Raw genomic sequence first — 17,216 nt, forward strand, 5'->3', positions numbered from 1 at the left:
AGAAAGCCTGTGACTTCAAAAATATATCTTAAGATCTGGAAAAGATTCTGCAGCTTCTGTGGAGATACAACAATCGATGTTGATTGCCCTAACATACCAAAAATTCTTGATTTCTTACAGCAGGGATTCAGGAAAGGGCTTAAACCGAGTACCTTAAGAGTTCAGATATCAGCCCTTAGCGTGTTTTATGATACTTCCCTGGCTGCCCATCCGTGGATCGCTCGGTTTTCTAAGGCAGTTATGAGGTTAAGGCCCGTAATTAGGAAAATTATCCCTCCCTGGGACCTTAACTTAGTCCTTAATGAATTATGTAAGGAGCCCTTTGATATAAAAAAGGATATAAGCATTACCAATCTTTCCCTAAAGACAGTTTTTTTGGTAGCCATCACTTCGGCCAAAAGGTTGGGGGAGCTTCAGGCCCTGTCCATCCAGAATCCTTATCTACAAATATTCGATGATAGGCTGGTTTTAAGACTTGACCCAGGTTTCCTTCCCAAGGTTGCCTCAGTTTCAAACATAAACCAGGAAGTTGTACTCCCATCCTTTTGCCAGTTTCCTAGGAACCAAAAAGAATCTTTCTTCCATAACCTAGATGTCAGGGAAACGGTACTTAAATACTTGGATGTGACTAGGGCCTGGAGGCGAGATAGTAATCTCTTCATCCTTTACGGGGGTCCTAATAAGGGGAAAAAAGCGTCAAAGTCCACCATAGCCAGATGGATTAGAACCGCTATTAGCGTAGCCTATCAGGCACAGGGAAAGAATCCCCCAGAGGGCCTTAAAGCTCACTCGTCTAGGGCTATGTCCGCGTCTTGGGCAGAGAAAGGGGGGGCCTCGGTAGATCAAATTTGCAGGGCAGCATCTTGGTCTAATATTACCACCTTTACAAAACACTACAAATTAGACGTAGTCTCTTCTCAATTAGCTTTTGGCAGGAAAGTGCTTCAAGCGGTAGTCCCACCCTAGAACAGGAAGTTTTCCTTTGGTACTTCTCCATGGTGCTGTCAGGTGGTGACCTGGAAAACGGTAATTAGTCTTACCGATAATTGTATTTCCAGGAATCCATCCTGACAGCACGGTTAGTTCCCTCCCTAATATTAATATGGGATATACTTATGTGAAGTAACATTTGTATTTAACTTGTTATGTTCGAAATAAATTTTCTGTTTGCATCCATCCAGATGTGTTACTTTGGAAGATCACTGAAGGGTGGAGTGGGGAGGGTCCTTTTAAACTGTCGTGGTTTCCTGTCCCACTATGGATAAGAAGGCCTTCCTCCATGGTGCTGTCAGGATGGATTCCTGGAAATACAATTATCGGTAAGACTAATTACCGTTTTCAACGCCTGGAAGGCCCCCTCACAGCCGTCAGTCCAGTTGACGATGTGGGGTAGCTTCTTCCTGGTGAGGTCCATCAAGGGTTTTACCAGGCTACTATAGTTCTGTACGAAGCGCCTATAGTACCCTGCAGTGCCCAGGAAGGACATCACCTGTTTCTTGGTCCTGGGGGTGGGCCAGGACACGATCGCGTCCACTTTCTCAGGCTCTGGCTTTATGGAGCCCCCGCCTACCCAGTGCCCCAGGTAGTTGACCTCACTCATGCCCATCTGGCGCTTTCCCGGCTTGATAGTCAGACCGGCTTGGTGAATTCGCCTGAGCACCTCCTCAAGATACTGCAGGTGTTCACCCCAGGAGGAACTGAAGATGGCAATGTCATCCAGGTACGCCACCGCATACTTCTCCAGTCCTTGAAGAAGATGGTTGACCATCCGCTGGAAAGGGGTAGGGGCATTCTTCATGCCGAAGGGCATGACTGTGGACTCGTACAGTCCGAAGGGTGTGATAAAGGTGGACTTCTCTTGCGCCTCGGGGAATCTGCCAGTATCCTTGACTCAGATCAATTATGGTCAGCTCCTCGATGCACGGCTTTGGGTGCGCGTCGGAGGCTATGATGGCATTGAGCCCCCTGTAGTCCACGCAGAACCGAGTGGTCCGATCCTTTTTTGGCACGAGAACTACAGGTGAGGCCCATGCACACTTTGACCGTTGAATCACCCCCAGGTGTAACATCTCATCGATCTCCTGGCGCATAACCTACTGCACCTCGTCGGAGATTCGATAGGGTGTTCGCCGTAGTGGGGCATGATTCCCGGTGTCCACATCGTGGACTGCTAATCCAGTCCTTTCAGGTTGGTTGCAGAACACGACCCGGAAGGGTTCCAGCGTGGTCCGTAGCTGCGACCGCTGGGGTTCGGTTAGCAAGGCGCTTACCTCCACGTCCTCAATGGACCCACCGGCCTTGACCTGGGCCAGCATGTCCAGGAGGGGGGTCTTTCTTCCTGTCTTCGGGCAGGCTGCAGACCGGTAGAACGTAAGGTTCACGTTCGCGATGAGCCTTCATCATGTTGACGTGAAAGGCCTTTCGCCTACCCCGAGTGTGGTCAAGTGTGACCACATAGGTGACCGGGTTGAGCTGTTGGTGGACGACTTACAGGCCTTCCCAGGCTGCCTGACTCTTATCCTTTGGTATGGGGACCAGCACCCACATCTTTTGACCCACGTGGTAGGTCCGCTCCCGGGCGTTCTGGTCGTACCAGTACTTCTGATCAGCCTGAGCCTGTCATGTTGTCGTGCACCAACTGCATCAAGGTCTGCATCTTGTCACGGAAGCGCATGACATACTCCACTATGGACACTTCAGAAGGGTTTGACTCCTCTTCCCAGGATTCCCTTACCAACCCAAGGGGTCCCCGGACTTGCCTGCCGTACAGAAACTCGAAGGGGGAGAACCCCAAAAGGTGGCTATTTTGAAGAACCTAGAATATAAGACATAATTTCAGTTGTTTCACACTTTTCTGTTAAGTATATAATTCCACATGTGTTAATTCATAGTTTTGATGCCTTCAGTGTGAATATACAATTTTCATGGTCATGAAAATACAGAAAAATCTTAAAATAAGAAGGTGTGTCCAAACTTTTGGTCTGTACTGTAGGCTCTCTCCCCAGAGATTTCCACAGACCCATCAGCCGGCGCTGCTATGGGTACTACCTCCCCATCCACCCCCAACATCCCAGGAGCATTGCTACTTATGGGCCAGTTACCTTCCTCGGTGGCACTGGTCAGTTGCACGGCATCACCTTCCTCACGGTTCCCATGCATCTCCCCATTTCCCTGAGCACCATCGCTTGCTCCTGTTAGGGGTTCCTCAGCCATCCCACCCCGCGGAGTGACGTGGCTGAGTACTCCTGCACCTGTGAACACATAATTCCTAGGAAACAAATGGTTATCAGGTAAAACATGCATGTTTTCATCGTTAGCATTATCGGTATTACCCTCAGCATTGTCTGAAACATTATCAAATACATCATTAACTGGTAAAGTATTGTCAGGTGACACGTGCAATTTCCCATTGCCATCAGCAGCATTTGATCGGGGAGGGGAGTCAGGAACATAATATGCAACCATCCTCCGCAAATCAGTCCCCAATAAAACATCAGTGGGCAAGTTATCGGACAGCCTCACTTCCTTCACCCCGCTCCCGGCACCCCAATGTATATACACCTGGGCCATTGGCAGGGGACAGCTGATGCCCCCAATCCCGGTGACAGTTAGGGTTTTCCCCGGAATGATCTCTTCAGGGGCCGCCAGTTCTGGTCAGATGAGGGTTTGCTCAGCCCCGGTGTCCTTGAGGCCTGTAGCGACATCCCCCCCCCCATGGCGATGTACTGCATGTTGTCATACACCCTCCCAACTGCCCCACCCACCAAAAGAACTGCTGCATTAGGCCCTGGGGCCTTGGCTGAGGGGTTCTTCTGCTTCTCTGGACAGTAGGCACTGATGTGACCAGTCTGTTTGCAGGAAAAACAATGGCGAAGGTCGGTGGTAGGTCTGGTGCTGTTGGCAACGAGGACAGGGCCTCCAGTGAGTTGGCTGGCAGGGGTACTGGCGTTGGTTGCAGGCTTACCCCCTCTCCAGCTGGCGGTAACTGGCTTCCGCACTTCCGATCTACGGTTGGCCTCATAGGCATCGGCAATCTGCGCTGCTTTCGTCACGACTTTGGGCTCTCAGTCCATCACGAACTGTCGCACCTCAGCTAGGCAAAGATGTAAGAACTGGTCTTTGATCATCAGGTCTCCTAGCTGCTCAAAGGTGGTCACGGACAGTCCTTGGGTCCACTGGTCAAAATGGGTCCTGAGTCCATGCACCACATCGCCGTAGCTGTCGTGTGGGCCACGTTGGAGGTTCCAGAACTTTCTACAGTAAACCTCAGGTGTAAGCTGGTACTTGGTTATCAGGGCCTGCTTGATGGCTTCGTAGTCACCATCTTGTTCTGGCGGGAGCGAAGCAAATGCCTCCAGAGCTTTGCCTTTTATCCCTGGGGTCGGGTATCGGGCCCATTGGTCCCCAGGCAGCCCGTACTGTCTGCAGACTTTCTCAGAGGCCCGCAAAAAAGTGTCCAAGTCCCCATCCTTTTCCATCACAGGAAAGTGCTCAGCCCGGGGCTTCATTATTTGAGCGCAGTTGGCCTCACAGCTCTGGCCGTTTTCCCGTTGCACCAGAGCTGCGACCAGTTGGTCTTTGTTTTTGTTTGTGGCGTCGATCTGCCACACCCCGCAAAGTCACAAGAGCGTCCTTCTTATGCTGCTTATACCACTCTTGTCCCATAGCAGCTATGGTTGCCAAATAAAAGATATGATAGAAAAACAAAGAAAAAGGTAGGGGGTAATTACCAGTACACACAATTGTCTCAGGACTAATAAACACTGAGTTCGTTCTCCAAACTATTGCTGCAGGGTCCTTGGAAGAACCGTGCAAGTCTTAGTGAGAGGAATGATTGCTCAAACCAGATCACTAATGCTCTATGATCCCACTGCTCTGCCACCAATATGTCACAAAAAGGGGGGTGGCCTTTGGCCAGCTCACGGCTATCACATGTGCAGGGGGGCTTCTCTTAGTTATCCCACCTAACGTGATGAAAACACAAACAAGGCTATTGACCTATCAATTTACCGCAGGGGCTTATTTTAGTTATCCCACTGCTGCTACAATATGTCACAAACTGCAGGGATTTATGTATGTTCCGCTTCGGAACTTGCAGCTGTCCGGCACCACCCTAACCCTCAGGTCAGTCAGGGAACTACACCTAGGATAATTAGTCGCCGGATGGGCCGCTTCACTGTGGACTGGCTAGCAGGCACGCTGCAGCGAGGGAATTATAAATGCTCAGGCCGCAGCCAGACAATAGCTTATAAAAACCCTGTTCCGTCTCTGCCAGCTTTACCCACCTAGCCCTGAACACACTTCGCTGCCACCAGCTCAGATTCCTCAACAGAGGGGTTCGCGCCAACCCAAATTAGTAGCGTAATTAACTTCAGGCACGTGAAAATTCGCTATAGAATATGGAGAAGACGAACTAATAATTTTTTTATTTTACTCCGAAAAGGTAGGCAGTGTTTACAAAAGCAAAAAGAAAAGGAAAAAGTTCCAGCCCTAGGCGTCTCTTCATAAAATCAACATTATGTGGGGACGCAGTCCCTAAACGCCTGACGCGTTTCGAACAAAGTTCTTAGTCATAGGCCTATGACTAAGAACTTTTTTCGAAACGTGTCAGGCGTTTAGGGACTGCGTCCCCACATGATGTTTTTTTCTTGACATGAGAATAAAGTACTGAAGATTTTATGAAGAGACACCTAGAGCTGGAACTTTTTCCTTTTCTGTTTGCTGTTGCTATTGAGTGGTATCCAGCCACTTGTTCCTGGCCCTTGTGTTCATTTGGATTCCGGTGAGGCACCACTAATCCCTTTCCCTGCTCCCTGTATGACGTTGGAGTGTTTACAAAAGGTATATAAAGATTTTACAATATGAGACAATTAAGGTATGCATAAGCAATTACAAAAAAACAGGACTTAAAGAAGATAAACACACATGTTGCTTAGATCGTTCCAGGCTAACCATGCTGGTGGGAGGAGCCAGACATCCCAATGCATCAGAGGGTCTTGGTGCAACAGCTTCTCAGGTAAAACTGAAGGCTGGGCTGACTGGCAGTAACTTATACTTGTAGGCTGTGACATCACTAAAGGGGGTTGAGTTACCATCGCCCTCCCCTTTTCTCAGAGTTACAGATTTGCTAGCAACACTTATCCTTATCCTAACTTGCCTGGAGAACCTAGCAGAGTAACAGCACATACATCATTCATCTTGTATTGAAATTAGCTTTCTAATGATACCACACTCGGACTAGCTATTCCACACGGTTCAAGAGAAATCCATTTCTCGGGTTCCTTGGGAGTTAGAATTTAGCAAGAGGCGCTGTAGCGAAGCTCTATCGAAGCACGTTTAAAATATGTAACTGTTATATTTCTATCACACACTGGCGTCGCATTACGGCTTCTGTAATATCTCCCCCCCCCCCCCATACAGCAGGCACATGGATTTCAGACAGAGACTTGTACACACTCTTTGCTAATTAAAGGTACCTTCACACGAAACGACATCGCTAGCGATCCGTGACGTTGCAGCGTCCTCGCTAGCGATATCGTTTCGTTTGACACGCAGCAGCGATCAGGATCCTGCTGTGATATCGCTGGTCGCTGAATAAAGTCCAGAACTTTATTTGGTCGTCCGATCGCTGTGTATCGTTGTGTTTGAAAGCAAAAGCAACGATACCAGCGATGTTTTACACTGGTAACCAGGGTAAACATCGGGTTACCAAGCGCAGGGCCGCGCTTAGTAACCCGATGTTTACCCTGGTTACCAGCGTAAAAGTAAAAAAAACAAACAGTACATGTTCACCTGCGCGTCCCCCAGCGTCTGCTTCCCACACTTACTGAGCGCCGGCCCGAAAGTGAAAGTGAAAGCACAGCGGTGACGTCACCGCTGTGCTGTTAGGGCCGGAGCTCAGTCAGTGTCAGGAAGCAGACGCTGGGGGACGCGCAGGTGAGCATGTACTGTTTGTTTTTTTTACTTTTTACGCTGGTAACCAGGGTAAACATCGGGTTACTAAGCGCGGCCCTGCGCTTAGCAACCCGATGTTTACCCTGGTTACCCGGGGACCTCGGCATCGTTGGTCGCTGGAGAGCGGTCTGTGTGACAGCTCTCCAGCGATCAAACAGCGACGCTGCAGCGATCGGCATCGTTGTCGCTATCGCTGCAGCGTCGCTTCGTGTGAAGGTACCTTAACACTCCTACAGGAGGGGGGAAGAAAGGAGTGAGGAGAGAGTGTAAGCTTACAGGCAAGCCAGGGAAGGTTCCAGGTGGTGTGTCTAGGACCATGTTCACATGTGCAAAAATCCCTCAGACCATGGTATTTTTACATTATCATGACACTCGGGATCAGTAATGTATGTACACAGTGACTGCACCAGCAGAATAGTGAGTGCAGCTCTGGAGCATAGTATAGTAATGAACATATTAGTGATGATTTTCTGTGATGCCTGGACTACATGTCTGGGTTGGCGAGGATGACTGCGGTCCTGCGGGTTCCTCATCTCTGGCCTGGGTGGTCCGTGTCCCTTTTAGGCCCATGTGCTGTCGTTCTTCCTCGCTGTCGTCCGTCTTATCGCTGTTCCATTAGGATTTGCTCCTTGTGTATGGGATCCGCACTCGGCGCGGTGACTTTGGCGCAGACAGGTTAACCCTTCTCCTGCTGGGCGTGCCGCATGCTCAGTGTTTGCTGCTATATTCGGCGTTGATTGCTCCCTGCAGGGCCACAGATCAGCCGGCTGCAGTGCACTGTGGAGGGCCCGGGCCCAGCTGTACCAGCCGTTTCCATTACTACCTGCTGGATGCGCTTTCTGCCTGACCGCAGGCTGCGATAAAGCCCCACAATCCCCCGGGGCTTCAGCTGATGAGAATCCTTCAGCAGCTGTGATCCCCTCCCCCACCCGGTGCCAGATCTGAACATGGCGCCCATACCCACAACGTGTGCACCGCAGTCTCCTCCAGAGCTGCACTCACTATTCTGCTGTTCCTTCGTGTCTTATCCTCCAGTCACATCCAGAGCTGCACTCACTATTCTGCTGTTCCTTCGTGTCTTATCCTCCAGTCACATCCAGAGCTGCACTCACTATTCTGCTGTTCCTTCATGTCTTATCCTCCAGTCACCTCCAGAGCTGCACTCACTATTCTGCTGTTCCTTCATGTCTTATCCTCCAGTCACATCCAGAGCTGCACTCACTATTCTGCTGTTCCTTCATGTCTTATCCTCCAGTCACCTCCAGAGCTGCAGTCACTGTTTCTTCTTTCCTGGGCCCACAGAGCAGTGCACCATGGGAACTCAGAATGCAGGGACTTGGTTATTCCTGAGCTGTTTGGTCAGATGTAATGATACATTGATCTCTGTGATTGCAGCTTTGGAAGTGACTGGAGTGTAAGGATCCAGATGCAATGTCCTACAGTGCACTGATGAGCAGGACGTCCTGCCGGTCAGGAGCAGTAAGCAGGATGATATTGGGGTGAGCGAGATCCGGGCCCCACACTAATCCCAGGAGCTCAGGGGGCCACAGCTCCCGCTACCACTGCAGCGTATTGTCTGTTCGGTGTGCACAGCTCCTAGTTCTGGCGACATTTAGATTTGAACCCATATTCTTGCACAGCAGGCAGATCTGCCATTCAGGAGTCTGAGAAAGCTGTATGAGAGCCTCCATACTGATGGTTTCCCAGCAATAAACCCACAGTCTCTGGACGCTGTGCTGTCATCCACATTGTTGTCGTCTCCGGATGGAGCGACCCCCTTCCCCCCGCTGTTGCCCCTTGATGTGACGCCAGCCTTGGCTTTCTTCTGTCGGCCGGGCTCTCCTCTGCTCCGCGCCATTGTTGGATCTGATTTCAGAGGAGACAATGAGCAGCTGTAGGCTGAGAGCGATGGACGCGGCTCTTCTCTCCCGCTCTGCAGGCGCTGCTGCTGTCTGACACTTAACTGCTGCAGTGCTGGAGCCGCACCCTGTAAGCCGTCCACTGAGTGCGTCACCGACATAGGGACACTTAGTGATCAGTAAGAAGAACAATGGAGGGAGCAGCAGCCTGTGCACCCAACATGGTGCAGAACACACTGCAAGCGGAGTACGCCGATCAGTCAGCCCCGGGTACAGGGTGTGAGATAAATACATTACCTTACTGATCCTGAGTTACATCCTGTATTATACCCCAGAGCTGCACTCACTATTCTGCTGGTGCAGTCACTGTGTACATACATTACTGATCCTGAGTTACATCCTGTATTATACTCCAGAGCTGCACTCACTATTCTGCTGGTGCAGTCACTCTGCACATACATTACATTACTGATCCTGAGTTACCTCCTGTATTATACCCCAGAGCTGCACTCACTATTCTGCTGGTGCAGTCACTGTGTACATACATTACATTACTGGTCCTGAGTTACATCCTGTATTATACCCCAGAGCTGCACTCACTATTCTGCTGGTGCAGTCACTGTGTACATACATTACTGATCCTGAGTTACATCCTGTATTATACCCCAGAGCTGCACTCACTATTCTGCTGGTGCAGTCACTGTGTACATACATTACATTACTGATCCTGAGTTACATCCTGCATTATACTCCAGAGCTGCACTCACTATTCTGCTGGTGCAGTCACTGTGTACATACATTACATTACTGATCCTGGGTTATATCCTGTATTATACCCCCAGAGCTGCGCTCACTATTCTGCTGGTGCAGTCACTGTGTACATACATTACTGATCCTGAGTTACATCCTGTATTATACTCCAGAGCTGCACTCACTATTCTGCTGGTGCAGTCACTGTGTACATACCTTACATTACTGATCCTGAGTTACATCCTGTATTATACTCCAGAGCTGCACTCACTATTCTGCTGGTACAGTCACTGTGTACATACATTACAGGATGTAACTCAGGATCAGTAATGTACCGTATGTACACAGTGACTGCACCAGCAGAATAGTGAGTGCAGCTCTGGGGTATAATAAAGGATGTAACTCGGGATCAGTAATGTAATGTATGTACACAGTGACTGCACCAGCAGAATAGTGAGCGCAGCTCTGGAGTATAATACAGGATGTAACTCAGGATCAGTAATGTAATGTATGTACACAGTGACTGCACCAGCAGAATAGTGAGTGCAGCTCTGGGGTATAATACAGGATGTAACTCAGGATCAGTAATGTAATGTATGTACACAGTGACTGCACCAGCAGAATAGTGAGTGCAGCTCTGGAGTATAATACAGGATGTAACTCAGGATCAGTAATGTAATGTATGTACAGTGACTGCACCGGCAGAATAGTGAGTGCAGCTCTGGAGTATAATACAGGATGTAACTCAGGATCAGTAATGTATTATACTCCAGAGCTGCACTCACTATTCTGCCGGTGCAGTCACTGTACATACATTACATTACTGATCCTGAGTTACATCCTGTATTATACTCCAGAGCTGCACTCACTATTCTGCTGGTGCAGTCACTGTGTACATACATTACATTACTGATCCTGAGTTACATCCTGTATTATACCCCAGAGCTGCACTCACTATTCTGTTGGTGCAGTCACTGTGTACATACGGTACATTACTGATCCTGAGTTACCTCCTGTATTATACTCCAGAGCTGCACTCACTATTCTGCTGGTGCAGTCACTGTGTACAGACATTACTGATCCTGAGTTACATCCTGTATTATACTCCAGAGCTGCAGTCACTATTCTGCTGGGGCAGTCACTGTGTATATACATTACTGATCCTGAGTTACATCCTGTATTATACTCCAGAGCTGCAGTCACTATTCTGCTGGGGCAGTCACTGTGTATATACATTACTGATCCTGAGTTACATCCTGTATTATACTCCAGAGCTGCACTCACTATTCTGCTGGTGCAGTCACTGTGTATATACATTACATTACTGATCCTGAGTTACATCCTGTATTATACTCCAGAGCTGCACTCACTATTCTGCTGGTGCAGTCACTGTGTACATACATTACATTACTGATCCTGAGTTACATCCTGTATTATACTCCAGAGCTGCACTCACTATTCTGCATGTGTACAGACACTGACTGAGCCCCTATATTTCGTGATGTTGGTTTCTTTCTGTCTGCAGACACTATACAAGCTGTTACTGTCGGAGACTAAATCCATAAGGCTGTGGAATGTGAGTGCAGCTCTGGAGTATAATACAGGCTGTTGAGTCTGTACATGGCAGTCAGGAGGGGGGTGATGGCATCTTCTGTGCTGAGTAGATAGTTATTTTGGGCTGATCTGAGCCGGTTCCCTGTTTTTGGTTGGCGTCTCTGGTATCTCGCCTGTGATGAGACTTCTGACCGTCCTTGTATTTCAGGTACTTTCCGCTGCACGTTCTGCCAGACGGAGGTGGAGGAGGACGAGTCTGCGATGCCCAAGAAGGACGCGAGGACCCTGGTGGCCCGATTCAATGATCAGATAGAACCGATCTACGCCCTGCTCCGAGAGACAGAGGATATCAACCTGGCCTACGAGATCCTGGAGCCCGAGCCCACCGAAATCCCAGCCCTCAGACAAAGGTGCCTGAGCCTCAGACCCTGTGCAGCCAGAAGCTACATCCCATAATGCCAGCCTGGCCTCAGTCTGTGATGACAGTAGTGAGTGCAGCTCTGGAGGATAATACAGGATGTAACTCAGGATCAGTAATGTATGTACACGGTGACTGCACCAGCAGAATAGTGAGTGCAGCTCTGGGGTATAATACAGGATGTAACTCAGGATCAGTAATGTAATGTATGTACACAGTGACTGCACCAGCAGAATAGTGAGTGCAGCTCTGGAGTATAATACAGGATATAACTCAGGATCAGTAATGTAATGTATGTACACAGTGAGTGCACCAGCAGAATAGTGAGTGCAGCTCTGGGGTATAATACAGGATGTAACTCAGGATCAGTAATGTAATGTAAGTACACAGTGACTGCACCAGCAGAATAGTGAGAGCAGCTCTGGGGTATAATACAGGATGTAACTCAGGATCAGTAATGTAATGTATGTACACAGTGACTGCACCAGCAGAATAGTGAGTGCAGCTCTGGGGTATAATACAGGAGGTAACTCAGGATCAGTAATGTATGTACACAGTGACTGCACCAGCAGAATAGTGAGAGCAGCTCTGGGGTATAATACAGGATGTAACTCAGGATCAGTAATGTATGTTCACGGTGACTGCACCAGCAGAATAGTGAGTGCAGCTCTGGGGTATAATACAGGAGGTAACTCAGGATCAGTAATGTAATGTATGTACACAGTGACTGCACCTGCAGAATAGTGAGTGCAGCTCTGGGGTATAATACAGGATGTAACTCAGGATCAGTAATGTAATGTATGTACACAGTGACTGCACCAGCAGAATAGTGACTGCAGCTCTGGAGGATAATACAGGATGTAACTCAGGATCAGTAATGTAATGTATGTACAGAGTGACTGCACCAGCAGAATAGTGAGTGCAGCTCTGGGTATAATACAGGATGTAACTCAGGATCAGTAATGTAATGTATGTACACAGTGACTGCACCAGCAGAATAGTGAGTGCAGCTCTGGGGTATAATACAGGATGTAACTCAGGATCAGTAATGTAATGTATGTACACAGTGACTGCACCAGCAGAATAGTGAGTGCAGCTCTGGAGTATAATACAGGAGGTAACTCAGGATCAGTAATGTAATGTATGTACAGAGTGACTGCACCAGCAGAATAGTGAGTGTAGCTCTGGGGTATAATACAGGATGTAACTCAGGATCAGTAATGTAATGTATGTACACAGTGACTGCACCAGCAGAATAGTGAGTGCAGCTCTGCAGAATAATACAGGAGGTAACTCAGGATCAGTAATGTAATGTATGTACAGAGTGACTGCACCAGCAGAATAGTGAGTGTAGCTCTGGGGTATAATACAGGGTGTATACGTGCTTTAGTGTCGGTGTGTCCTGCGGTGTCTTCTCTTTCTGGTTCCCGCTTTTCTTTGTCGTTGTGCTCGGTCTGTGCTGTCGCCTCCTCTTTTTTTCCTTCTCCCTTTCTTTATTCTCTTGCTCTCTTATATCTGTTGCTCCAATAACTCAGATCCTAGAACTTCGCACTTAGGGAGCAGCTGATTCCTGTGCGTGGAGCCGCTCTTCTCTGTAGGTTGTGCAGGCGGAGGGGGCAGTGATTTACATTTCCCCGGAGATTTCATCTCGCTGCTGCATTGATGGTGGAGCTCTGCTGTCTCCGGTGCGGCTGATTGAATCATTATCTGTCTCCATATAAATCATCTGTGTTTTGCAGCAAGGACAAGGCCGCAGCCTCGAGGGATGGAGCCTCCGGTCCTCACAAAGAAGCCTGGACCAAAGGTCCATCATATGAAGACCTGTACACGCAGGACGTGGTCATCAGCATGGAGGAGCAGGAGGAGAGGGCGCCCACCGAGGGCAAACCCATGAAGGAGCGGCCCATCTGGCTGCGGGAGAGTACGGTGCAGGGCGGCGCTTACAGCGAACCCAGCGACGCTAAAGACGGTGAGTAATGGGGGAGGAGAGCGCTGCACACAGCTGCGCCAATTGATGGGGTCTTTCACCTGGGGATCTCTGTCACAGTCTTAAGTGCTTCCGACTGGAATACCGCTTTATCACCTCTCCGCTGCGGGGGGTCCGCACCTCACACTGCAGTATCCCTGCTGTAAACAGATGCTCGGAGGAAGTGGGTGCGGGATACCCCCACATTACTCTAAAGGGGCACCATCAGCTTTATTTGGGGTTCTCCAAACAATTCACCACGAAAAGGGCTGGTCTTTTCAAATGAAGGAGATAAAGCTGTGCTTAAAAGTTTACATACCCCGGCAGAATTTTTGCTTTCTTGTCCTCTTTTCAGAGAATATGAATGTTAACACCAAACCTTTTTCTCCACTCATGGTTGTGATTGGGTGAAGCCGTTTATTGTCAGACTGCTGTGTTTTCTCTTTTTTACATCATAATGACCCAAAACATCCAAATGACCCTGATCAGAAGTTCACATCACCTGGTGATTTTGGCTTGATAACATGCACAGAAGTTGACACAAATGGGTGTGAATGGCTACTAAAGGTAACATTCTCCCCTGTGACCTGATTGCTTGTAATCAGTGTGTGCATAAAAGCTGAGTGAGTTTCTGGGATCCAGACAGACTCTTGCACCTTTCTTCCAGCCACTGACGTTTCTGGATTGTGAGTCATGGGGAAAGCAAAAGCATTGTCAACGGATCTACGGGAAAAGGTAGTTGAACTGCATAAAACAGGAAAGGGATACAAAAAGATATCCAAGGAATTGATAATGCCAGTCAGCAGCGTTCACTGTTATGATCCTAGTGGCAAGGATCGCAGGTCGGACTAGCTAAGTAACTGAACAGACTACTAGCTCTGGGGAAGTGGTAACTAGATTGACCGCAACCTGATCCTATCCGCAAACAACTATAAGTAGCCGTGGAACGTTACCTAAAAATCCTAGACGTCTCGTCACGGCCTGAGAAACTGACTATTCCTGGAGGCAAAGTCCTCACTTGCCTCAGTGGAAGACCCCAAAGATATAGAATAGCCCCCCACAAATATTAACGGTGAGTTAAGGGGAAAGCACAAACGCAGAGATGAAATTAGATTTAGCAAATGAGGCCCGCTAATACTAGATAGCAGAAAATAGGAAGGAAACTGTGCGGTCAATAAAAAACCCTATTCAAAATATCCACGCAGAGATTGCTCGAGCCCCCGCACCAACTAACGGTGCGGGGGAAGCAACTCCGTACCCCAGAGCTTACCAGCAAAAAGAAATCACATGTTAGCAAGCTGGACTAGACTCATCATACACAGAAATCATATTGCAGGCAGATGAGCAAAAAATATTCAAACAGAACTTAGCTTATCCTGAAGAGGCAGAAAACGAGATAATCAGGAGTAATCAGAATAGCACTGAATACATTGACAGCCGGCAACAAGTGGAAGTGAAGCAGAGCTAAATAGGAGCCTCCCTGGTGAATAACGAGGCAGCTGATCCAGCAGACCCGCAGGATAATAAACCAAACCACCAGGGGGAGCCAAAAAAACAAAGTCACACAATACCATCTGTGACCACAAGAGGGAGCCTGAAAACGGAGTTCACAACAGTACCCCCCCCCTTGAGGAGGGGTCACCGAACCCTCATCAAAACCCCCAGGGCGATCAGGGTGAGCCACATGGAAGGCACGAACCAAATCGGCCGCATGAACATCAGAGGCGACAACCCAGGAATTATCCTCCTGACCATAGCCCTTCCACTTAACCAAATACTGAAGCCTCCGTCTAGAAATACGAGAATCCAAGATCTTCTCCACCACGTATTCCAATTCTCCCTCAACCAGCACAGGGGCAGGAGGCTCAACCGAAGGAACCACAGGCACCACATACCTCCGCAACAACGACCGATGGAACACATTATGAATAGCAAACGATGCCGGGAGGTCCAAACGAAATGACACAGGGTTAAGGACTTCCAAGATCTTATAAGGACCGATAAACCGAGGCTTAAACTTAGGAGAGGAGACCTTCATAGGAACAAAGCGAGAAGACAACCACACCAAATCCCCAACGCGAAGTCGGGGACCCACACAGCGACGGCGGTTGGCAAAGCGCTGAGCCTTCTCTTGTGACAGCTTCAAATTGTCCACCACATGGTTCCAAATCTGATGCAACCTATCCACCACAACATCCACTCCAGGACAGTCAGAAGGCTCCACCTGACCCGAGGAAAAACGAGGATGAAACCCCGAATTACAAAAAAAAGGAGAAACCAAAGTAGCAGAACTAGCCCGATTTATTAAGGGCAAACTCGGCCAATGGCAAAAAAGTCACCCAGTCGTCCTGATCAGCAGAAACAAAACATCTTAAATAGGTTTCCAAAGTCTGATTAGTTCGCTCGGTCTGGCCATTCGTCTGAGGATGGAAGGCCGACTAAAAAGACAAATTAATGCCCATCTTAGCACAAAAGATCCGCCAAAATCTAGACACAAACTGGGATCCTCTGTCAGAAACAATATTTTCAGGGATCCCGTGCAAACGAACCACATTTTGAAAAAACAGAGGAACCAACTCGGAGGAGGAAGGCAACTTAGGCAAGGGCACCAAATGGACCATTTTAGAAAAACGATCACACACCACCCAAATGACCGACATTCTCTGAGAGACAGGGAGATCTGAAATAAAATCCATGGAAATGTGCGTCCAAGGCCTCTTCGGGACAGGCAAAGGCAACAACAAGCCACTGGCACGAGAACAGCAAGGCTTAGCCCGAGCACAAATTCCACAAGACTGCACAAAGGAACGCACATCCCGCGACAAGGAAGGCCACCAGAAGGACCTAGCCACCAAATCTCTCGTACCAAAAATCCCAGGATGGCCTGCCAACACCGAAGAATGAACCTCGGAAATAACTCTGCTGGTCCATCTATCCGGGACAAACAGTCTCTCCGGTGGACAACGGTCAGGTCTATCCGCCTGAAACTCCTGCAGCACTCGTCGCAAATCTGGGGAGATGGCAGACAAAATCACCCCTTCTCTGAGGATACCAGCTGGCTCTGAATCTCCAGGAGAGTCAGGCACAAAACTCCTAGAAAGAGCATCAGCCTTCACATTCTTCGAACCAGGCAGGTACGAGACCACGAAATCAAAATGAGAGAAAAACAACGACCAAAGAGCCTGTCTAGGATTCAGCCGCTTGGCCGACTCGAGATAAATCAAATTCTTGTGATCAGTCAAGACCACCACACGATGCTTAGCTCCCTCGAGCCAATGTCGCCACTCCTCAAATGCCCACTTCATAGCCAACAACTCCCGATTACCAACATCATAATTCCGCTCGGCAGGCGAAAACTTTCTTGAAAAGAAAGCACATAGCTTCATCACAGAGCCATCAGAGCTTCTCTGCGACAAAACAGCCCCCGCTCCAATCTCAGAAGCATCAACCTCGACCTGGAAAGGAAGGGAGACGTCTGGCTGACATAAGACCGGAGCCGAAGAAAACCGGCGCTTCAGCTCCCGAAAGGCCTCCACAGCCGCAGGAGACCAAATAGTAACATCAGAACCCTTCTTGGTCAAATCCGTCAATGGCTTAACAACACCAGAAAAATTAGCGATGAAGCGACGGTAAAAATTAGCAAAACCCAAGAACTTCTGAAGACTCTTAACAGATGTAGGCTGAGTCCAGTCATGAATAGCCTGAACCTTGACTG

At 48.7% G+C, this 17,216-nt stretch overlaps 1 protein-coding gene across 2 annotated transcripts in view; it reads left to right on the forward strand.

Moving 5' to 3' along the window:
• The window catches only part of GTF2E1 (general transcription factor IIE subunit 1), a 45,546-nt gene that overhangs the window by 21,293 nt on the left and 7,037 nt on the right, over positions 1-17,216 (forward strand). For both annotated transcript variants that reach the window (XM_077293634.1, XM_077293635.1), the window contains exons 3-4: positions 11,326-11,527; positions 13,275-13,504. In XM_077293634.1, the coding sequence (XP_077149749.1) occupies positions 11,326-11,527; positions 13,275-13,504 (432 nt within the window). The remainder of the gene's footprint in view (positions 1-11,325; positions 11,528-13,274; positions 13,505-17,216) is intronic.

This window comes from Ranitomeya variabilis, chromosome 3 (assembly GCF_051348905.1).
Source record: "Ranitomeya variabilis isolate aRanVar5 chromosome 3, aRanVar5.hap1, whole genome shotgun sequence".
NCBI lineage: Eukaryota > Metazoa > Chordata > Amphibia > Anura > Dendrobatidae > Ranitomeya > Ranitomeya variabilis.